Below are 25,328 nucleotides of genomic sequence, written 5' to 3' on the forward strand. Positions count from 1 at the left end.
GTCTATAACCTCATTTAATTGTTCCTATGAGACCAGCAAGGCTTCAGCAAGAGTAACAAGGTCTTCCAAATTTGCCGCACTTGCTATTTCACAACCGTCTCATTCTTACACCAAAACAGCTGATGAAGATGTTAAACATTATCTTCCCAAAACCTAGTCTCTGAGGCCTCTTTCCATTCTGAAAATTTGCCTCTCAATATAAGCCATTAAGTTTTCATAATTACCTCAGATTCTTATCAATCTCAATATTCTCATTTAAATTTCCATCATTTTGACCTTCAATAATTTCTAACAGGAGAGCATATCAAAAGGCTGTGTTGTGGCATGCCTATGCCGCTCTAAGACATCAATTGCTTCATCAAGAAACCCAAATGCAAACCACAGACACAAGTCATGTTACAGTTTAGCCTTTTGTCCATCTTCTTTTGTCTCAATTACCCTCACCTTCAAAATCCTTCTAGCAAGGATTGGTATCAGACTAATTGGTCTAGGATCACCCTTTCCCTTTTTGGGCACACATTCTGCATCAGTTATTCTTCAAGAAGAATGTGCTAGCCCTGCATTCACAACTCATTAAGAATATTTACTAACAGACCTGTAAATTAAGGCAGTTCTTTCAGCAGCCTGGACAGGAGATCTGGACGGACCTCCTCATTTTGTCAGATGAGCATTGGGACCTGTGCTTTCATCTCAATCATTGAAATTTTATTTTCACCCAGTACAATCACTGCATTAGCAACCTACAGCATATGTGAGAATGTTAGCAGAGGACTAAATCCCTGCAATTTCTAATATACAGTTCAATTACACTTTATTTTAAATCGCTTATAAGTACTATTCGCTTTTAGGGCCAGAAAGGCATTGTATACTCTGTTGTGGGCAGGCCCTCCATTAAGGTTAAATAAGCTTTATTTAAGATGGTTTCATTACTCACTAGCAATGAAATTACAGTTCCTTTTTCAGGTCATCTTAAATGCCAGTAAAATCTTTATTTGATCATACTTTTGTATGGTTTTATGATATATAATTTTAACCCAGGTCATAATTTTGTCTCAAGAGCAATTTTCTCGTATTCTAGGATTACTTGCAATTTGCACTGCTTAAAAGTCTCCACTGTGTAGGAGGACCCTTTTGCTTTAACCAACAGACAACCACAAAACAATGACGACGCATTACAAAAAGTATTCAAAAAATAAGCTTCAATTAAAATCAACTCCCAGACTTGTTTATAAATACAATAGCAGGTCCAGAGCACTGGCATACATCCCCATAGCAGTATACTGCTAGAAAATACCCTGCCATCCATCAGCCTAGAGTCTTTCAATTAAAGAGCTTTTCTTTTCCACTTCAAAGTATCAGTAGAGTTCCTGCATTTCCCTAACTTTTTAGCACAGTTTTCAAAACCATGCCAGCTAATTCAGTCCACTTAAATTGTGAACACATTTTTCAAGCTACTCTTCAAACTTAAATTTTGAAAAAAAAGATACATTTTTCTCATAATGGTTTCTATTTCCCAGTCACTTCAATCAACACATCAAAGCAAGATGATCTATTATAATGAAAATTAGTTAGATTTCTAATGAGAAAGCAGCACCCACTCTTCACCCACATGTTGCAAAGCATTCAGTTGAAGATATTACCCCATCATTTACTGAATGAACATAATGATAAATGATACTTTGGGGTTCTGATATTAAAGATAATTTTTTCATGTTTGTACGTACATTAATCATTCCATGGCAGCACAAATATATTATGTATTGATTTTAGGACACTGAAGGAAAATACTCCTGACCTAGCAGGAACGTGGGTTAATAAACTCAATTTGGGAGGATGATTTTCCATTTGGAATGTTGACTAAAAACTGGCAGAAGAACACACAAGCAATAGCGCGATTCTCACATGTATACAATAGAAATCAGATGCACCACGAACTTCAAATTTTCTTCTTGGACAATGCAAATGCAGGGGTGTGGGAGAAACAACCCTGTCCCTATTTTCTCCTTCCCTTTTGTCTCTCCCCCCACCAAAAGACCAGAGCGATGGTAGGAATGTCAATGAACAATCTACTTAATGCAAATTTGTTCCATTCAAATTGTATTCCCAGTCTAAGCATTGCCGAGATTTGTGGCCCATTGTCTTGATTTCTGAAAAAGCAATGACGTGCCTAGAAGAGCAGTAATTCCCATGCTCCTGGAAAACACAGATGGTAAAAATTCTGGCTGTAGTCTGCTGCCTTCAGCAGAGCCAGTATTTCATCTCCTGTACTTTCCAGGAGAAGAGGAATTCATTACACTGAGCCAGATGCTAATCTAGTTCAGCAGTCTCACTGCAGCCACAGACAGTGCCAATCATTTCCAAGAAGGCTGAAAGAAAAAAAAAAACGCATCCCATAATCAACAATTACTAAACTACTCACTCCTGTGACAATGTTCCTCCTGACTTCAGAGGAGCTGCTTACCTTCTGCTTTGAATACCATCAGCAGTCACTGTAAATGTTCAATTTTTATTTAACATGGATGCTATTACCATACATGTTTAATCCTCTTTAGAATTCTACTAACCTTTTGGCATCAATCTTGCCCAAACAAGACTGCAAAACAAAAATAGGGAAAAAAAAAAAAAAGAGTAACTTGCTCTTCTCAGGGGCAACAGATGGCTGCACAGGAATTCACTTTTTCCCTATGACAGGTTTGTATACCCTTATTACACAGTTGCAGGCCTGCTGGATCAAATTTTCACGAACATTTTTTGTTGTGTGCTCAAGTCTCCTCCATTGCTACTCTACATAGCAGAATTTAACACAGTATTTTAAGAAGTAAACAGTTCTGAAACACCCTACTGTACATGTTTACACAATTAACTGTTTCCCAAAGCTGGTTTCAGGCTTTTTTATGATATCCCAATGTATTCTGCAAACGTTTTCTCCCATATTTCCCAGATTATTTCTATTGCAGTAGGGAAAAAGCAAAATGCTGGAGTAGCTGCAAGTTTTTCTAAACTACTGCTTCCCAAATGCCTACCACAAAAACACTGTTGCCCAATCTTACTCAAGTTTCTTGTAACTTGCCAAGCTTTAATGGTATCATCTACAAATATTGCCATCTTACAGCTAACAGCTGGCACCTTACGATCCTTACACATTAAACTGTTCTGTTCATATACAAAGAGAATGAGAAGGATTAAACAAACCACTGATAGCTTTCAGAAATTTTTCATTTTCCCCCCAGTTCTCTTTTTCCTAATCAAATCTGAACTGCAACAAATTAATACCTCTATTACTACCTTGTTAATTAAAATAGCCTCTTGGGAAACACGAAGATTTTTAGCAACATACGTAGGTGAAAGTGTGTAGAAACATGATGCCCTATTGTTAAAATCGCTACAACATCTGTTATCCTCTAGTGAAGCAGAGGATCTCAAAGATGCCGCATATTTTGTTAGCGCATCAGCTTCGCACCCGAACCCTGTTAAAAAATTATTAAGTCCAGCCATCTGTGGACACTTCATTAAATTATCACAGCTCCTCTTCTTTTCCTTTGCTTGAACATTATTCAGCATCATTTGTCTGAGTGGCAGAGGTGTGAAACATGTTTTAAAATACAATTTTGTTAGTAAGACATACTTCTTCAATCTCACTAGCAAACGGATTAAGCTTCATAATTGCAAAACATTCATGGAGAACACAAGTCCAGCATTACCTGAATTAAGATAAGACCAGATGCTTCTTATATGGAATATTCTTCGAATTACAACTTGAAAGAAAAAACTTAAAGTCTCATTGGCTAAACTAAAGCAAAAAGCATGTGGAATACAAAAAAGGCACAAAAAAATGCAGTGCATACTCAGAATTCTGACTCTCAAACACAGCCTTGGTGAGATACTTAATACGGCACATACTGACTTCATACTGTAGTGATTTGTTAATGTATGCCATGACCAGAACTGAATAAGCAGGGGAAGAAGGAGAGGATGTCAGTGTACGTATCAGTAAGAACAAACACTAACGCATACAGCACATACACTAACCTGGTGTGATGCCAGATCTTTGGAAGAAGCATTCGAACTAGAGATATTCTGAGGTCCCTTCTGAGCTCAATTATCCTATGGGCTATGACTTGGGGAAACTATACAGAGAACTAGAGAAAAAGGAACAGCCTCAAAAACATTTCACAACACTGCACAAGGAGGAACAGAATTACATCTGCCAGAACAGACTTCCAACAGGGAAAGCTCAAGAAAAACTGATCATGCCCTGGAGCACAAGGTTGGATTACAGGAATTCTCAGGTTGCCATCAAGCCCCTTGGACTTGGATCTGAGCACTGCCACAGAAACACAAATTAAAAAACAAAGAAACCCCATATACAAAAATTTAAGAGGGTGCTTTGACTAGTAAAATACATCAGAATATTATTAAGCTTTACCTGGCAAAAAAAATAGTTTTTCACATAATTTATTTGAAACAAAACACATTTTTATAGTTGTCCTTTATGTACTAGTGTTATTACTTTGCAAAATTTAATATCTTGGAAGCTTAAACTGAAATACAACAGCATAACACAGCCACGTACACTGTAAAGAAAATTCTTTCCACATTTTGTGTATGTCAACATACACAATAGTATTACAGGTCAATTCTGATTTTCAATCAGAACACAGACATCTCAGAGCACCTTCTGACCTCAGCCCAACACTGGAAACAAATAAGTAAGATCCTGACTTCCTAAGGAACTGAAAACAGCTCTTTATGCCATGTCAGCTGCTGACTCCTCTCGTGGATGCTTGATGAAAAGAAATGATACAGAAGATGATCCTGGTGAAACCACTGTACTCATGACTGACAGCATAATATCGAGCATGAGACAGGTCACATTTCTAGAAGTGACTTTATGATGCTATTTTGCCAAACACTACCTTTGACAGAAGTCCTAGGGATAACAAAGTATTAAAATGGACCAAGAAAAAAACAGACATGATGTACATCTTGATACTGTATTATCTGGGGTGCCAGTTCCCAACTCAGAAAACTGTAACACCTGAGCGCGTTTGCTCTGTGCCATCGCAAATCTGCTGTGAGGATCCGGGCTCGCAGCCCTACATGCTACAGCTCTAGGAGCAGCCGTAAAGCAGTGCCATGAACAAGTGAGGCTGGCTCTGAGAAGGGATGCACTTCTAGTGCCTGTAACTTCAAAATGAAAGATAGGGAGAATAGAGAAATTGGTTGATTAAATACTGTTTGAGTTGGAAGAAAAAAGTCAAGCAGGCTACCAGCATGAAGAATTTCACATTGAAAACTAATTTATCATTGCTCAAACATATTTGCCCTTTCTGAGCGATGGAAATGCATTTTGACAGCAGGCCACCAAAAGGAATGAAAAACAGACAACCTCACCGTCTTAACAAGATTGCTCTGCAATTGCAGAACACGTCCTGGCAGAACTTCTATGAAGACAACTGAGTGTGCAGAGGTGTTCAAGCTAGGAGTGAAGCAGCTACAGAAAGCCCTGACATGGTAAGGTTCAGCTATATTTTAATAATAATAATAATAATAATAGGGAAGGAAGCAATGTTAAGTGGGAAGCTAAACCAACCTTCCCTGAAAAAAAAAAAAAAAGTAACTTGGAAACCCCTTGGAAGAAAAATAAAAATCAGAAGTTAAAAATTCATCTTGGGAAGGTAATGAAAGTGTTTTTCAGTGCAAGGACAGGACTAGAGAATAGACCAAGGCTAAACAGAAATCCAAATCCAACCAGGTGACAGCTAGAAGAGATCAATACATTAATTCGAAGAACTAAATGGGAGCAAAAAAGGTGATTCAAGCAAGATCTTCGGAAGTGCAGAGGTGGTTGATGATGACCATAAACTACAAGAACAGAAGATGGAGCTGGGGTGTCCACGGTACAGTGGGAGGTCAGGCTCAGAAATACAGAGAAAGTGACTCTGCTATGGTGTAGGTGAAATAATAGGATTAAATTAAAATCAGAGACAGGACTTGCAATTGAAGGGGCAAAGAACAGAGAAGTGCCACGACCAATAGCACTCCGAGGCAGCAGGAAAAACTGCAGTATCCACAACTAATTTCATCTGTTTAGATGCTGAGAAACATGGTAACTAGGCATTTCTAACAGCACATGTAAACGAATAGAGGGGGAGAAACAAATGCAATAATTTAATTGATACTATTGAAGATCACTCTAACAGGGTAATGAAGAAAGCACTGCAGAGTTTTAAGGGAAAATCTTAAGATAACATGCAGATTGCCATAGCATTTAAGAAACCTCAGGTCTTGATCAATAGAAAGCCTTACAAAAAAAGTACAGGCTCACAATTACTCTTTCTAAAACAAAATCAATAGCCATAACAAAAGAAGAATAAGATCTGAGTATTCTGGTGAAAGAAAAGAGCTTGACAGGTTAAATAATTTTAGATCCAAGCGAGGCTATCAATTACGAAAGCTCATGTGAACAAGCTATTCAGAGAAGATTAATGCACAGAAAGGACTGCCAGGATAAATTTATCATGAAACTGGAGGAAAGATCAGAAAAACTTTCGCAAGCAACTCTATAGACAGAGACAGCTGGTACCTGAAGACAGACATTTAAAGATGGGAAGTAACCTAAGCAATTTCACAGAAAAACGTAGAGAGCTGACAAATAGCAAAGAACACTCCCTAAAAATAAAGCACCTGAAGACTGACATACCAAGAGGCAAAAAAAAAAAAAAAAAAAAAAAAAGCAGAAGAACAAACTTCAGTAGAATCATTTAGCTGAAAAAGATGAGCTTAACTAGATTATTTGCCAGAGCTGTGGATCAGACACAGAGATGAGGATTAAAATACAAAGATCTAGATTATCACACCACTGGTCCTAGAATCACGGACACTTGCTAACGATTAAGCTCATCATACCAGATATATATACATACATATATTTTAGAGGTCTCTCAGTAATTAAGCCTTTCGTGGCTTTGTATGTGCAGGCTACGAACACTCACAGAAAATGCACTGATGGTGCATCTAATCCAGGCATCTGACTTGAGCTGCTATTTAGGAAAGAAGAGCAACACCTTTGCAGAAACCTATAAATGAAGATTTTTTTTTTCCTCCCCAGTGTCCCTCAAAACAGGGGGAGTTATATGCAAATAAGAAGGGTCTTGTTTGCTTTTTGTTTTTATTTCTAGTGTAAGTATATGACTGATGAGACGTCTTACGTTTGTAGGAATATTGTCAAGACCTCAACCTCACTAAAGTCAGACATAGCAAGCTTCATAAATTATTTTTCCTTATTATATATCACTTTCCTCCATTTTGCTTCCTTTTCAGTGTTACTGAACTACCTCTTGAATTTCTATTCTGAAAAATACACCATTTATCACGCACACCCCTGCCATGATCCCTCCTAGCCTTAACCACTGTTGTGTCATCTTTCATTTGGGTAGGTGTGATAGCACAGCTTCTTATAATTTTCAAAATGTAATACTCGGTTGATCTTAAGTCTGAACAATGCCATTGTGGAGATCCATCACTTTTAGCCTGTCACGCTAAAGCTGAAATATCTTTTTGAATCCCACACTCTAAGACACGGTTAGAAAAGAATACAGGCAGTGTATGTAACTATCACTTGCCTGACAGTTCGGGATTTAGAGTGAGCAATCTCTGCAAAACTTGTCAAGCAAAATTACAAAAGGGATTTCTGGTGCTGACATGCAGAACATAAATAATGAAAAAAATACACATTTGAGGGAAAATATTAACAAATGGGAAAGCCAATCTAAACAACATTCATCCAACTTTATTGTTCAGGGGTGCTGATGAATCATCAATAAACTCTCAATTTTCACTTCTGAAAAACCATGTAGAGTCATCCATCAACAGACCGTCTACTAGAAACCCAAGTGACTTTAGAAAAATGAAATTTGGGAGTGAAGCTCCCTTTTACAGAATTCATGCTTCTCCCGAGATAAGACTTACTGCTGTGATATTTTCAAAACCAAAAGGCAAAAGGTCAAGATTTGAATGTATACTGCAAAGAGTATATCTTGATGTCAGTTATAATATAAAGACAACTTTGTCTGCTAGCCAGCATGCACAAAGGATACGGTCTTTGCTAATTACAAGGCTAATCCTTAACAGTGCAAGTTCCAAACTGGTAAACCGATAAAACTAATCATCCTAGTTTATAATGAAATGGAATGTTGTATTTAAGATAATGCCTAATTAAGAAAATAATCTTAGTCTGAATGAATGACCAGAGGCTTTAGAGGTTTCAGTGCTGCATGTCTGGGAATCAAAAAGACCAGCTACCACAGCCATCTTCAGCAAGAAGGAAGACTTCCACTACATGTACGTTAGCTGGTAATGGAGATGTGAGATTTCACCAGTTCTGCATTTTCTCCCCCACACCTACCCATCTGAGAAACAGATCCATAATCCCTCCTCCTCTCTCACCAGGCTTAGTTTCACTGCACAAAACATTACCTCCACTTCTAGAAAACATGTACTAGTTCGCTTTTTCCTCATCAGTAATATTAAATTGCTATAAAAGCAGAAACTTCAGACATGGGTGTTGCAGATCTACTTGTGCCCCCTCTGCACTCTAAAACAAAGACGACTTAGTTAACTGGATACACAAGATCTTGAAAGTGCATGCAAAAATAAGGGGGACAGACCAATTGGTTCCTATGAGGGAACATATCCTGGATCAAAAGGGACATCGTTTTTTCTAGTCTTACATTGAAAATATGTATAACAGGTCTGAATCTGGATCTTTGCTTTCAGTCCTAGTCCTAATAAAGATCTTTTTTTCTACTTTAACTGGACAAACTGGATTGTAAGAATTCAGGGCTACATACATGTATAATCTAGAACATTTCTTGCCCTCTCTTAACTCTGCAGTTTGTACAAACAGCTGACAAACTGCAGTTTTATAAAAACCTTTCCCATACTCACTGAAAATAAATGTTTTTTTATCCAAGATGGTTTGTTATAGAATGAAATGGAAAATGCAGATGATTTTTTCATAAAGACATACTTTTGTGAGGAAAATTTATCACCCATGTCACTTACTTTTATTGGTTAAATGTTCTTAAGTGTCTATACTCTTACATTTTTTTCCAATTCAAAAGGTATAGAAAGTTCTTTATTCGTGAAGAACAAGTTTTTCTTTCCCCCCTCTTAAGGGAAATAAGTAATACCGAGTATTCAATCCAAAGTGCTGTAGTTTCTGACTACATCTCCAAGGAGCTGGAAGAAGCACGCAGTTCGTTCTGCTCAGCCACTGCACTAAGCTTCTCTTTTATCCTTCAGGAACATCACGCACACAGTAAGAAAAAAAGCTCTCTTAAGATACCATCTTCAAAGTTAGGCAAACTTTAAGAAACTTGTGCAAATCCAGAACTATATAACCTGCCTATTTTTATGCAGTTCTTAGTAGTTATAGCAAAGATAAACATAGAATTTTGATCGAAATTAATATTTGAGCAAAACCCTTCTCCTCTCACCATTGCTTACAGCTATATAAAAGGAAATTATTTAAGTACCCAAACACTAGAAAATGCAACAAGTTCTCAAAACCACAACACATCTCTTCACTGATGTGCCTGGCAGAGGCCTGGCTTTAATTGCAAGCACACATCCATCCAGGTCTCCCTCCCCTCCACCTGCTGTGCTCACTACAGGTCCTTGATCTTCATTTCTTGGCCACAGCTTCACCTACCGCAATCCAGCCCAAAAACATAACGGATACAGAATTTTCTTCATGGTCTTTCTTCCAGAGTATTCCTTTAAAGCATCCTGGTACATTACAAAATATAATACTCTAAATTTATTGAAGACAAATTCTTTTGTAACCCATTGAGGGCAAGTCAGATCCCTGGGATCTCCTTGAAGTCGTAATGAACCAGCAAGAGAAGCAGGATTAGGCATTAGCCATCTCCTGACTCCTAATTCAATTAATTCCTCCAGACAACGTTACATTAAATGCGGCAGCAGTTGTTCATCGAGGCCTCCCATAATTTCAGTGGCAGTTACACAAACAGCTCTTCTAGCCATCAGCTTGGAAACCCAAAGCTTGATAAATTCAAGACACAAATAAAGCTTAAAGAGGCAACCTGGAGTCTGAAAACGGGAACAATTTCTCAAGTGAAGTTCTTTCTCTATATGACGTATTGACATTAAGTAAATCACATTGGTCAAACACAGGTCAAGAGCTCGATGTCCCCATTTTTGAGGGGTTCTGTGTGACGTCATGCAGCAGGCTGGAGAAGATAGTTAACAGCCTTCTTCCACTGGTCTTCAAGTCTCATGCTCACTAACAAGCCTGTCCTTTTTCTAACAGTAATTCCAAAATGAAGGTTTCAAAACACAATTTCTGTGAATATCTAAGTGAGCTATTTAGATATTACTTAATTAAAGGGAGATTACTTAATTGAGGAAGAAAAAAAGGTCAATAATTTAACGTTAAGAGTTTTTTGAAGGAAACTCAGTCATACCTGTAATTAATAGTAAGGCAGCAACACAGCTGCCTTTTATATGAGCAACTTGTTACAGCCAAGCAAATTAAATATAAAGCTCAAAGCCAAGTATTAGCAAATGCAGACAAATGGAAGAAAAAAAACAGATGGATTCACTTGGGGAAAAAAAAAAGACAATGGATGAAATAAATGTTTTAGTGAACAGTCTATAAATGGCTGGGTAAAACCAATAAATCCTTATGATGAAACTCACTGCCACTGTCACTTCACACCTTCTAGCTCTTTGTATGCCCATTCTCTTAATAAAAGATTTATGAAAGCTTTAACTAAGGAGTAGTAAACAGTGACTGGGAGAAAAGATTACCTCAGGGGCATTTTAAGTTATTATCATCATACTTTTTATTAAAATACACAAATTTATATTTCCAAGATGAATTACTTACACAGTTCCCCAAATTTGTATTTTTTTTTAAATCTGTTTTGTAAAAGCTATAGCAACCCTTTACCCTTCTTTAGGCATAACTGGTACTTAAGTATCAAAGCCAGATTTGCATTTCAAAAAGCAATTAGAAAACACACTGTAGTAAGACACTGATAAAAAAAATGTTGTGGCTTTACATATATTAGCAATTTCCTTTGACTTTCCCTAGTTAAATCCATCATAATAATGGCAATACCCATAAATTAGATGGGCAATGCAACTGCCACACTTTAAAATCCCTCCCTTGCTCTGATGCTGGTGCAGTCATATTTTGGTTTGAAAGACACAGAACAAAAATGCCTTTAAAAAGAAATGGTTTCACGAATCCAGTTTAGAGCATGATAGTGGTTGGGTTTGCACAGCAGGAGGATGAGAAACAAAGAAGGAAAGAAATACTGGCAGTGACAATGTCAACCTGATTTTGCTAAAAAGAAACAAATATAGAAGAACACACTTCATAGAAAAAAAGACAAATATTTCCTGAAACAACTGATCATTAAAGATCATTACTCAAGATCATTACTCAAGATTACTAAAGATCAAACTGATCATTAAAGATAACTAACAAATTTCACGATGTTTGAATTTAAAAAAAAAAGAAATCAAAGCTTTTATACCAGACCTATTGTAGAATGGGAAATAGCTTACTATCAAATTCTAACAGCATGCAATTTCAAATTAGACAAATCATCCTGATTTAAAGTGTTTTTCATATATTTTTTTTTGAGTCACATGAGAAACGAGTTTAGAAAAGGGAAAGAGCAACTTCTTTTGGAGACAGAGGTGCTACAGAAACTTTGATTCTTGCAACCTGAAGAAGCCTGAAGAGTAAAGGCTTCTCATCAGGTAGGGAGAAGGTTCTTTAAAAGCACATTGTCAAATGCACTCCAAACATCCATTTTCCCATGCCGTGACAAGTTCATAGCGCTGTGTCAAAAACATAAATTGAAGGAAGAAGCCAAGAAAGTAGTTCTCTAACAAAAAGCATTCACTCACTGTCCGACACACTGGACATAGGTAGTGAGTGTGTTTGGGTTTGTTTTTTTCATGCAACGGTCAACTAAACACCTCTGTCACCTTGCAACACCTTGTATTATCAATACCTGTTGTCATATTGGCACAAGCTGCTTCTTCTGACATTCAAGATTTAGAAGAGTCCAATTACTCTAAATCATTCCAAAAATTAATCACAATTTTAAAACCTGTTAAACCTTTGCACGAGATTCACAGCAGGTAGACTGTCCAGCATTATCCATCAACTGTCAGGGAGAACAGCACAACTGTAAGACCAAAAGCTCAAGCCCTATACACACACACACATATATATAAATAAAATGATGTAACACTGCTTGGTTTTACTGCCTGTTTCTATGCCCTGGCCTCCCTAACCAACCAGAATTTGTCATTTTCAGGTAATGAAGTTATTTAATGATTAAGTAGCAGTTAAAATGTGCGTAACATTCTCTGATAAAGAAATTAAGTGCATCACAGTGCAACATTCACACATACCATAGGAATTCAACATAACAGCGCACAATTAAGAGGAAAATGAGCTGCCTCCCACTGTTATCTGAGACCAGCGAGAGACTTTACCATGCTAACTATCCCCACAGCTAATGCATCTCGAAAGCTTCCAATTACAACAAAGCTGGGGGAAAAGAAACGTTAGGAACATACCTGATAAAGCTGCAGAATCCAAATGAGGTCAATAAAAACAATATAGCACAGTTAGAAGGGAATATTACAAACCCTCCGAAGGTACCCTTTCCCCTGCCCTCGAAGGATTTAACACTGTGTAAGGGCTTGCACAGCTTCTAGTTCTGCACTCAGTTATCAAATGGGCTTTCACACACCTGCATTTCATATTCTGAAGCAGAAGAACACCTTAAGCACACTGCAGCCAGAGGATGCTCTTGGGCAGGTTTCAAACTTAGCAGGAGGGTGTAAGGCAGTGCAGAACAAGCATCAACAGCATTTTGTCCAGTCCTGAACAAAAAGGTTATAATTTTTATTCCCTGTGATTGACCAATATTCTGCTAATGCAGCTGGCAGGCCAGTATCAGAGAAGAAACTTCGTGTAGTAAACATCTGAATTTGCTTGGGTTAGACAATATCTTAAGGTTTTCCAGTATACATTTTTTGAAAACAAAACTCACTAGAGCTCATTTTTCATTAGTAGAAGGGTCTTGAAGACCATCCTTTTAAAAACTACCAATTACAGCAATATATTTTGCATTGATACAGGAAAACTAGTAAGTTTTAAAGGCATTTTGGAATATCTTTTTTTTTTTTTAACCCCAGTAACCTTATGTAATGATCATACGGACCAAAACAATAACAGAAGCATGACACTGAGTGATCTCTTGGAAAGCAGCAGAACTAAACACAAGCAGCAATGCAAGAAGGTGATTATGGTCTGAGATCAGCGTTGGATCTTTTATTGTCCTCATTGCCAGGAAACTTAGAAACATATTTCTCATTCAATAGAGATTCTGAAAGTCACTTAAGGTATAAAAAAATGCAGGTTTGTTTATTTGCAGCATTTGTTATGTTTCACAATGCTACAAGCTAACTTAACAGAAACAACATCTGAATATAAATGGCAACGAGCAGCAGCTCTGGGAGATGTTGTAGCACTAGTCAGGAAGAATTCACTACCTGGAGACATTTATTAAGCAAAGAAAAAAACTGTTTGAAAGGCTGGCAGACATCATTAGAGAAACAAAAGAAAACTGCTTCACGGGCTTTTTTATTTTCTAGTCACATTACTTTAGTTTACCTTTTTTTTGTTGGTTTTTGAACTCTCACTCTTACAAGGTAATTCTAAGTCTCTTGCAGCTGTACTTTACAAAACAGTTACATAACCTGACAGCCCTGAGCCCTGATTTAAGCAAAAATAAGCAAACGTCATTCTGGAAACACGTCACTTTCCCAGTCAAATTATTTGTGCTTGCCTGCAAAATTCACCTGCTTTTCAAATTTCTGAAGCTTCCCTGTTCACACCTGACACTCAAGAAGCAACAAAAAAAGGGCAAAGCCCAAGCATTCACGCTTTTTCCACCAGTCTTCTAGTTCTTTGGGGATTCTTCACATCACTAGCTTTTAGAAGCTTCCCAAATGTTTCATGACACAGAGGGCAGATTAATTTCAACATACAAGCCAAAGAAATTTATCTTTAAGAGTATTTACACAGAAAGAAAGTAAAAGCCTAAAAGCCCACATTTTATTTTTGGCTCACTCTAAGCTGTGGAAAATCTTTGTAGTGATTAGATGTACCTGACGTTTTTCTTAATCCATTCATTTTAATTTTCCTCATCTTCAGCATTTTTTGAGAAATACCCACACATTAAGACACTTACATGAACAGAATATATGACAAAATTCACATAGTTGAAAGAAAAAAAGGGAAAAGGAACACATACAGTCCCAATTTCATTGATAAGTGATGCATCTGCTTTTGTGGAAAGCTTTTTTTTTGGGGGGGGGAATAAAGAGCATATTTCTATATTATCACAATGTTAGTTACACATTAAAACAAACAAAAAACTAAGCAAAGAAACCCTTACCTGCTACCGTGAGCTTTGCTGTTCTGCTGACAATGGTCCCCAGGCTTTCTACAGTTGCCACACACTGATAATATCCTTCATCAGGTTTATTATGCTTGGAATGCACCACGCTGTTTATTAATAAAGACCCATCTGGCAGCAACTGGCGACGGTCATCTGACACCAAGTTCAGCAAAGTCCCATCTTTTTTCCACTCAATTTTTGGGGAGGTTTCACAATAAGCTGAACAGTTCATTATAACAGACGCCCCACGAACTGACAGAACGTCCATTGGCTCCACCAAAAAGTGAAACGGAGTGAAGGTCCTCACAACGGATCCTGGAAAATATAGAGCACACGAAACAATTTGGGGGTTAGCCTTCTGCCTTTTTTTAAAAAAAAAAAAAACAAAAAACACAGAAAACCACATCATTTAAAAATATTCAACTGTACATGACAACTCAGTTCTTGCAGTATCATCGCCCTAGAAACACCTTGGTCTGTACAACAGTATTTTCTGCTAACTACATATACCAGTGAACTCTTGAAACTGAAGTCAAATCTTTCACGCCTAAGACATACTGGTTTGTTTATGCTGGAATCGATGTGGTCAACAGTCCTGAGCAACCTATTACACAGAAATCTGCCTCATCAAAACTTAAGCTGTTAATTTATGTGCCCGAATAATACATTTATACAAACAGCATATACTCTGAGGACTCTTTTCTTGGCCTTTTGTGGTACGGGTGCCAGTAACAGCAATGTATGAATTTGTTTTGTGTAACAAAGATTAAGAAACATTAAGAATAATTCAGCCCTTGAGAGAAAAAGTCTCCAATTCTGAGCTTAACACGTCATGCAAGAGCCATAAAACATCTTTTACTTCTATTCTAGTTCAGGATAAACATGATTACTTCTCTAGTTTAAGTATTCCCAAAAGACATCTATAATTAGTGTCTACTTTCCATTAAGAAGTGAATTTTAATTACTGTCTTTCTAGTGTATTTGGTCAAGCAGAAAGATTGCGTGTTAGTATCACTTGGACTTGTCTTAACTTAATCATCCAAGGAAAACAGAAGGAGGAAAGTTTCTTTCAGGGAAGAACAGCATAATGTTGATTTGAGACAAGGGAGGGGGGTCTTTTTTTTTTTTTAAAGCCAACCTTTCAAAATAACATCAAGGTTCCCTACTCATATGCTGGCAAGCTCCACTTCTCCTCCATTTGGGGACTAATGGTGGACACGTACAAAACATCATGGTAATATAAATGGAAGCATTTAAGAGCTGTCTGCCAACAAAACAAAACTGAAAGTGCATAGAGTAAAAGGTTAAATTGGGCTAAAAAATCCATTCTAAAAATTCCAAAATTTTGGGGCAAGCCTCAACTACAACGCAGGGCTGCACCAATTCCTCCTTATCTGGATATAAGGAAGGAAAGCTGTAAAAAGGGAACACGTGAAACAAAAACTGGCTGATAAAAAAATGAACTTAGACAAGATCTCTTTGTAAGAGCTGGAAATTAACTATTTTCAGTGGACGCAACAACTAAAGAATGGTTTAGTGAATGAAAGCATCAATGAATCATGCTTTTTGATCCTAATGAATTAAGGCATCTTCTACAAGCACAGTGTCTACTACAGTACTCTCAGCATGAAGAGACACGCTTGGACTACCCATGTTTAAAAATTTTAAGAATAATTTGAAGTCACATGTTGAAAACGTACTGCACAAGGATGTTCTTTAACAACTACAGAAAGGAAGTTTGACTTTACATAGAAATGGATGTGTGACATTCCCTTTACAGAGCTACTTACAATCACTGAGAAAACAAAAATAGCTTTTAGCTAACAAAAACCTTACAGTTTTGCAAACAGTTTTTTTTTTTACTAGGCTGTTTAGAGACTGAAAAGGCAATGACACGGCTATCGCTTCTTTTCTTGTTTCTTTTTTCTTTTAAAAATAGTGCAAGTGTTGTTCATCATTAAGCTATTTGTTAGTAGGTGCTCTAAAGAAAACAAGGGAAAAAATTGATTGGGCTTTGAAGTCTCTTTATAGTTCTTAAAAGGGAAAAGAAAATCTTGAACATGAAGCGGGGGTGTTGCTTCTGAATTCTATACAGCCTTTAAGTTGAATATTCAGACAATATCACAGTGAATAAAAACCTGTTCTCTTTTCCTGCATAGGAAATAACAGCATTATTTTTATCTGGCATTTGTACAGCAGAGCTACCCGCCAACCAGTTTACCTGACCTGGCAGCAAGAAACACCCAACACATTAAGGATGTATTTTTCCTTGTAGGCAATTCTCCCAAGAACTTAAAGGTAACATGTAACACTTGCGAAAGGCATCATAAAAAAAAAGGTCTAAATGCAGATGGACAGGTATCACAAACTGATTAGCAGAGATGCAAATTGAAGCTTATGCACACACAATAAACCCATCAGGAAGGGGCATAAAAATACTTGCTAAAATAATTTCACTTTTCACAATAAGGTCAATACTTGTATGCTTTAAAATGTTATGAGGAAAATCTAGTTATTAAATGCATATGTTTCAGTAAGTGGTGGAATAATTACTATGCATGTGTTTTTAGAAAAAGTATAAATAGGTGGGAAGCCTTTGCCTATAAAGGCAGACTGTGTCCTATAAGCATTTTAGCTTCCTCAGTCACTTGGGGGTTTTGGTTTTAAGAGATTTACCTTCTCAAATAGCCTTAATTAACAAATGGATGCAATTCCTGCTATCACTGAACCGCACAGAAAGTCCCTCATCTCCAAACAGACTTCAGCTCCCCTCGGAGACGGGCTCAGCCTTCTGCACAAAGCCTATTGTTTTCCTCCTCATAATTCACACGAACTTGAAGATAAGGCAGGAGGGGCAGTGTGAAAGAAACAACAGATAAATTATGCTTTTGTAGGTTATATCATTCAGATATTCTTCTACCTTTAAGAATTCAAAGATAAAGAGAGAAAGACAGACTTCCCTAGTGACAGTACCGGTCCTAGACAAGATTAGATCTGCTATGTCACTATCCAAATCCTCGAGATTTTGTCTTTCCTGGTGATAAAGAAGCAAAAAAAAAAAAAAAAAATTATAAAGTTTGTATGTGCTTCTGTAACTTTGATTTGTACGCACCCAGCTATGCATGAGCACCTCCTTGATTCTGTGTGCAGAGTTCTGAGTTTTGGCTCTAATCTACCAGATGTGGCAGAATGGTCACAGAAGTATGAAAATACTTCTAAATGCTTACCAGTATAATCTCATCCCCCATTCCACAAACCTAAAGATTTTCTCTAAATTAAAGATTCAGCCTTACTGCCAGGGGCCTTCCAATAGGAAGCCTTGTATCCAAGCCAAGCTATCAACCTTACTTCCTCCCTTACAAACTCTGTTTTTTCCAGTAGAGCTCCAGATCCTTACCAGAACAAATACAACTATGCACAGTTTTGTTTTTCTCTGCCTTTTCTGAGTTTTCAAACCTTAAAAAAAAAAAAGTGGTGGGTGGGAATCGCTAGGAAGTGACAGAAGCCAATTTTAGCCATGTCTACATTGAGGTAAGCTTAAGTTCACTCAGAGGAGCCCCTTCAGCACCCGTGTACCCATTTTTTTCCAGGCTCAATGCATTAGCTTAGATCCATCACTTGTTCCGAGGTGTCATTCTTCATTTTCACTGTTTCTGTGACCAAGCACACTAGGCAATACACATCTTGGTTCTAACTATGGCTCCTCTTGCCTTCTAGAAAAGTCAGTTCTGCCTAAACACCTCAAAATCACAACCTCACTTTTTTTATTCCGCAGGTCAGCACAAGCAGAGCAACCAGCTTGAACTGAGCCCTATTTCTACTCTTAAGATTTTTTAATCAAGATGAAAAAAATAGTTTGCCTTGTCTCGTCTTCATTGCATGGTTGGAACAGATCAAGTCCACTGATGGGCTACGATTACCCTGAAGAAATGAGGTGCCCACAGAAATAAAGCTGCAGAGTATGGAGCAGAGGATGTCAAGAGAGAGCACACCAAGAAGGAAGAGCACAGAAGGGATCAGAGACTTTCAAGAAGAAAGCAGATTCTCAGCCAGGTTTCAGAGGTAGCGTTAAAGAGCTCTTGCCAAGAACCCTGTGAGGACTGCACAGGCTGCTTCAACTCCTGCGCACAAAGCAATGGATGAAAAATAAAAGGGTTAGTAAATACATATGCCCCACGTGAAAAGAAAGTTAAACTCACATTGAGAATTTCCTAGCTCGTACTCCAAGAAAGGTTTTGCAGTTTGGAGTTTGTGGCACTCGGCAGAGAAGCACTGGTGGAGCTGCCATGCTCCAGCCAAGGGAGTTCAGAGCTCATTTAACCCTTGATTCAGCACAGAAAAGCTTTGTGCATACAAGAGTTTAATCAACTTCTACTGCTGCCAACCAGCCGTTCTCTCTCACTCCATCACCCTACTGATTATTCAGTTAATGACACCGTGTTACTGAAGACTGGACTGGTGGATTTTGTGGAGGGAGTCCTTCCTCTTTCTATGAGCTTATCTTGTATCAGCTGCTTGATTTGTGTTAACGTTGGCCCAAAAAGCCTAAATTAAAGAACTCTGGTCTTTTCTTTAGCCCTTACATTCCTAGCTTCTCGATCCTGTCCTCAGAAACTGCCGTGAAGCTGGCTCTTCGCCATTTCATGTCTGGCTGATTGCTCCTGCCTAACTGTATTAACTGCCTTTTGGCTCCTCAAAGCTTCCCTCATCCCTAAAAAAGTTTACCATTTCTGAACTCTAACATCTTGTCCCCTCCCTTTCAGCTTTATGTCATGAAAATTTAACAAATATCACTTCCTTTGCCATGCAGGCTGCGAATGGAAGGCATCTAATAGAGATTAACCCAGGACACAAGTGCAAAACCCCACACAAAGCAGCTTTCATCACCATCACTGCTTCTCTTACCCAACCCTTTCCACAGCCATCTCATGACAGGGAAGAAGAGCAGCTTTCCCTCCTTCGTTAGGAAAGTGTTCTTGGATGGTGGCAGCAGGATAAACAATAAACAATGACTTTTTCCATTAAACTTTTTAAACCACCCGAGGAACCTAGAATGGTCTGAAAGTATTTCCTTAACAATTCCACAGCAATTAACTCTCATACCCACGCTACTTAGATGTTAGAAAAAAGTGTTTGCTCACTCACTTTTGAATGTTTCCAGGAACTGAAGCTAAGAGGACTCCTTTACACATCCCTAGCTCCTTCTCTTTCCAACTTTTAAAATACTTTGGGTTTTTATAGTCCTCCTTGTAGCTCACCGCTCCTCAGTTTCCCAAAGTTAACCAACAGTTCTGAAATGGCTTTGGCCAAGACCAAGTTCAGCACATGCAAACAATTCAAAGATATTTAACAAAGAACTTTTAAGCTGCCGTTGGCCTAATTAGGGCAACAATGTAAAATTAGGGCAACCAAACATCCTTCATCAGAAGTATGGGACTCCAGTGATATGCAGGGATTCACTTCTTGGAAGGAGTCATTCCGGGCTTTGATAAAAAAAGATTTCTTGCATTTGTGCGTTGAGGAAAGACCTATCAGTTGGGAGACAAGATACTCGTCCTTCCAAATTAAGGCTCTGAAGCAATTTAAGAGCAAATATATAGTGCCCTTGAAAACAGATGTTCAAAACAGAAGTATTTGACAGAGTCCTAATCAGACTGGCAGGAACTATTATAGAGCCTTTATGTATTGCAAGTCAGTGATAAAAGATCCAAGCTCTCTTGCTGCAGGACTTAACTTTTAAATGGCTTTTCACCAGAATTTAATTAACATTCCCACTGGCCCTTGAAACCCTAAAAAAAGTATGTCATGCCCTTCCTAATCTAGATCATCGAAAACGCCATCTTCAAGAGTTAGACGAATGTATTTTAATTGAAGATGCTACAAACATTGTTCTTTGCAAACTGCCAGCGAGAGCTCACAAGGATCTTGTTTTGTCGTTTTGTTAAAATATTCATTGCTAAGAAGCACATTAACTATATGGATAAACTGCTACGTCCATTAATCTCTACATAAAAGTACATATTAGCAATATAAGTACCTATTACCAGCAGGTTGGTAAATTTTTTTCCTTTGACAACAGACACATTCTGCACTGCCCAATAAGCAATATTTATATATGGTATTATAATATACCACAGCAGAACTAATGCATAGGTAAAGATGGATAGATTTTCCTCTTAATACCGTATTTTTCCCTCTTGGAAGAATATATATCACCTGACCAAATTAAATAACATGCTGCACCAACATACATCAGCCAACCAATGACTTCTTGTGATTATCTTTTTATGGTACCTCCAACCCCCAATCACATGCACGGCGGTTCAGAAGTTCACTTCTACTAAAAAAAAGCAAGAACAAGTTCTCCAAACTGCATTCTCTAAACTGAATTTCACTGCTTTCTTTGCAAAGACTCTGCAATCCATAAATTATGAGACAAAAATAATATTGCACTTAAGCACCAAGAAAAAACTAAAAAGTATAAGAGCTAGCCATGACGGCAGATGAACAATGTAAATCGTGCTGGCGCTTTAATAATTCCAAAGGAAGGCTGACAGTGGAACCTAGAAGAGCAAATGATGTAACGTTATACAATAAGTAATGCCACGTATAAATCTAGACTTCCCCAGACTTACTAGATTCCTTTCTCCTTCAGTACAAGCAGATTTCCTCTTTTAATGATTTAATACACTATAACAGATATTCATCAAAGCGAGATACTCATCAGCGCCCCACCATCATTAAGCGCTGCGGGCTAGCAACGATGACTGAAGAACGACGTGGTGGCTCAGATTTGCTGTAGCTTCCAAGGGAAGGGGCTACGTCCCCAGGTCTGTAGGAAGACAGATCCTTTCCTGCGGGATACAGGAAACAGCATGTACAAAACCCTTTCCCCCTTTAGGAGGACCCTTGTGCTCCTTTTGTTGTCTGTCCGTGCTGTGCACAGGTGCCTTCTTGTAATAGACACTGAGCGAACACTTAGTGCCTGGGCTACTGTAACAAAAATTGTATTCTCAGCCTATCTTCTCAATAAAATATTAAGTTTTGTGAAATTACAGGCCATCGCAAACAGTGTGTGTCTTCATACCAAAAGGCTGTCACCAACACGGAGATGTATTTGCTTTCAGTTAGACAGAACTCTGCTCTGCTTCTAGCTCCCGTGTTTTTCAAAAGGCATCCATCTAGAAATACAACATAGAGAAAAAGCTACACATTTCTGCATGTCATTCTATAATGGCTTCAGCTGTAGAGCTGAGCAGGTTTTCGACACCACGTACTAATGAGAACACAGAAGTCAAGGTACTCATCATCGTAACACAAATCTGTACAAGAGAAAAAGAAAACTTGTTTCAAGGCTTTGTCTTCAGCACAGGCAGGAGTGTACTCGCCCTTCAGGAAGCTCTGTCAATAAACAAAGAATTAATTCAAGAAAAGCATACTACAGTATGCAAAGACGCTTTTCCAGCTTTGTCTATACTTCCAGTTACCTTTTTCTCAATAACGAATTATCGGTTTTATCTTAATCGACCTTCCTTAAAGATCTCAAGCAGGAAATTATAAAACACAGCAAAAAATAAATAAATATGGCCCATTAAAAGATGTATGCGGAAATAACATTGAGAACAAAGCATCCAAACAGTGTGCCTGCAGTAAAGCTTTGCAAAGTACGTGGCCATGCATTTAGTCTAACCACTCCTACTGTAAGTGATACCATCTCCTCATATATTATTAAATAATGGGAAGGAAAACAAGATAATGATCAACAGCAAAATCCAAACACAGATTCTAATTTCAAATAGCAAACATCGTCTTAGGAGACATATTTATGGCTGGGGCCATTTGCCTGGCCTTTCTGCCACGTCAAGGGAGTCAGAAATTTTTAACCCAATTTTGAACACACGGAAGCAACTTTCCTACCTAGAGTGTTGCTGGATCTAGTTGCCCCAAGATCAGTGACCCCAGCTCCCTCAAACAGCCAGTGGCTCAGCGTGGCAGTGCTTGTTCACAAGCCTTATGCCCCTTTACTGGGGTGCTGCAACTTTATTGGGATGTCCATAAAAAAAAATCCTGACCAAGGAGATCTCCAGTCCATGGTTGTGCTGCCAGCAAGTTACCTCCTGGCAAGGGTTTGCTAATCTGACCTAAACCTACCCTCACAGCCAGAAAAGTGTCAGCCAGCCCTGCTTTAGAAGCAAGCTCTGCTGCACTTATTGCTGGTGTGCAATGAGGAAGAACGCTTTACAACTGCTCAGAACAAAAATCCAGGTTTCCTCCAGGCTGCTTAAAAATAATCCTTGGGTTTGCTAGGATTCAAATCTAGGAGCTGTGTCCCACACGTCCCTCCTGTTGTGAAAGGAGCGTCCTTTCAAGGAGCTTTTGCTTTTATAATTACCCAAGGAAAAGCAAGTCAGACCATCTAATGCCATACATCCTTTTTTTTTTTTTTTTTTTTAAATTCAAGCCAATGAAAGCACTACTCTGAATATCCTAAGAGTAGAATTTCATTTTCATAATCGTTTCACAGGAAGAGTTTAAATCTTTTTTTTTTTTGATGGAATTACCAAAGCCATTTCTCTCATTTCAGAAACCTACCAGTTCTCATTCCAATAGCTTATCCCCTGACCTGACACATCCCTTCTAGGCTTGCACAGGACGTTAAAATGGTACTGTGCTTTACTTGATACAAAAGACATAAGATATCCCCTCTCTACTGTTATAGTGACAGAAATAAGCTAGCACAACAATCAGGCAAGAATCTTTTTGTCTTCAACACCAGGGACAGAAGTTACCTCAATCGCAGCCCCTGGGATTAGCTGCTCAAGGCGTGATCTCGCAGCAGACTAAAGCACTTTCAGGGCGATGACTGCCATCAGCGTAGCACAAAACACCACGTGCACTCTACCCCCAACAAGGCCTTCACCCAATGTCAAATTTCTCTTTATTCTCATCTGTCAAAATAAGCCAGACTGATTACCTTTCCTATTAAACTAACAGTATGCCAGATATTTTTTTTCTCCTCCATTCCAGCCCATTTTGGAATGCTTTGTGGGGCTTTTATTCCCCTGCAATTTTCTTCCTCCTACTTAAACTCTTCCAGCAACGTGTTTTCATTACTTTCCCAAACTGGTCAGAGATCCTTCTAGCATTTCTAGAAAAACTTACTAGAGGGCACTGTAAAGACACCTACAAAGAGAACATTTATTTCTGTTCATCATTGAGAACAATAGTACTTTGACTTTTCCACAGAAATAGCTACCACATGTTAGCTATCGACAATGCCACATTTGTTACAGCAGGTGAGGAGGAATTTCCATTTTTCCTGCTGGAGAAATGGATTTCCCTGACTCAAGTTCCAGTCTTTGGGCACTCAGGGACACTATTCCTCTCTTCAGATACGCGCCATACTGAAAGCAAACAGTGGCCCTTTCAAGAGGTTAAAAATAGAAAATGAAGTCTTGAAAGACTTCATACTTCATACATACTGCTCTCAATACAGGCAAGGTGCTAAAAATTAGCATTAATTCCTCCATCTTACCCTCCCCTCCTTACCACCTCACTGGTGAAACCCCCAGCAGCCTCAGACCTGCCTGCCACCGCAGACTGCCCTGCTGGTGCGCAACGCACACCCAGCTGAGCAGGCAGCAGACTCCCTGCCTCAGTTGTTTTTTTCCACCAGGCTGGTACTTCAAACTGGTTTAGAATGTAAATACTGGAAAAAATCCCCCACACATCACAAGAGAATTATTTGCTGAAACCAATTACTTAAATATTTTCCGAGCAGTAAACACGCTGCAGCATCCAAGAATGCTACATGAAGGGTAAAGTAATAGTTCTGTTTCTCAGACGCCAACAAGGTTATGGGTCACCCAAGAGACCGTATTCGATGCAGCAAATTCATTTAAAGATGCATAAGAGTTGCACTTCAGTGAATGATCTTCCTGCGTGCCGTGGATGTCCTCCAGCCCACCTATCCAATTCACCGCCTCAGAGCGATTACGGGATCACAAAGCACACGTGCAGAGGAGTGAAGGGCAAAGGGGAACGCTGCTACGAAGTCAGGGGCCCTCCCGTGACAGACAATGGTCAAAAATGACACACGGGAAGATGTATGAGGAAGAAAAGAGGAGAGCCTGATTTCTGTGGGAAGTTTAAAGTCAAAAAAGGGTTGAACAATAAAGATGTGAGCAAGAACCAAACTGAAAGCTGCTGAACATCATTTCCAGTGTCTCTTTAGAAAGACAGACCTCTGGCATACTTCACGAGAGGAAAAAAACCCTTAACAAATACCTTTAATGTTAGATCAAGCAAGAATTATCTAAGGGGACCTGGAAAAAGAGGAACAGTCACATCCGATCTGAGCAAAAAGAATCCCTTTCACACAGCGTCTTGTCACAGCACAGTTGAGACAGATGCCAGGCAGCACCTCAGAACAGAGTAAACATATCAAAGCGTCCCTGATTTACCCTTTGGGCATCTCACACTCATGAGCAAGGGACTTTGGCAGCCAGAAGCGGGTTTTGCTCTTCACCTCAACAGCCTTTGGCGAATAAGAAACCACCAGCAAGCACTGCTGGCACCTCCGAACTGACCCAGGCAGCAGGAACAAGTGAGATGAAACATGGAGAAGGGTCCAACCAAACAACCAGGATAAAAAAAAAAAAAATACCCCCAAACTGGCAGCACGATACAAGTAAGGGCAGCTCCTCTAAAATGCAGGGTGCACAAGTTGGCTTCTCCGGACCCTGCAAAGATGTCCCAGTGGGACAGAAGTATCTGTCTTTCAGCCTAGATATAATTAGGGAATAA

General features: G+C 38.7%; 1 protein-coding gene across 10 annotated transcripts in view; it reads right to left on the reverse strand.

Moving 5' to 3' along the window:
* The window catches only part of NEO1 (neogenin 1), a 187,278-nt gene that overhangs the window by 117,614 nt on the left and 44,336 nt on the right, over positions 1 to 25,328 (reverse strand). For all 10 annotated transcript variants that reach the window (XM_027465579.3, XM_027465578.3, XM_027465575.3 and 7 more), the window contains exon 2: positions 14,520 to 14,837. In XM_027465579.3, coding sequence (XP_027321380.2) covers positions 14,520 to 14,837 — 318 coding nt within the window. The remainder of the gene's footprint in view (positions 1 to 14,519; positions 14,838 to 25,328) is intronic.

The sequence above is a fragment of the Anas platyrhynchos genome, chromosome 11 (genome assembly GCF_047663525.1).
Source record: "Anas platyrhynchos isolate ZD024472 breed Pekin duck chromosome 11, IASCAAS_PekinDuck_T2T, whole genome shotgun sequence".
NCBI classification, from domain to species: domain Eukaryota; kingdom Metazoa; phylum Chordata; class Aves; order Anseriformes; family Anatidae; genus Anas; species Anas platyrhynchos.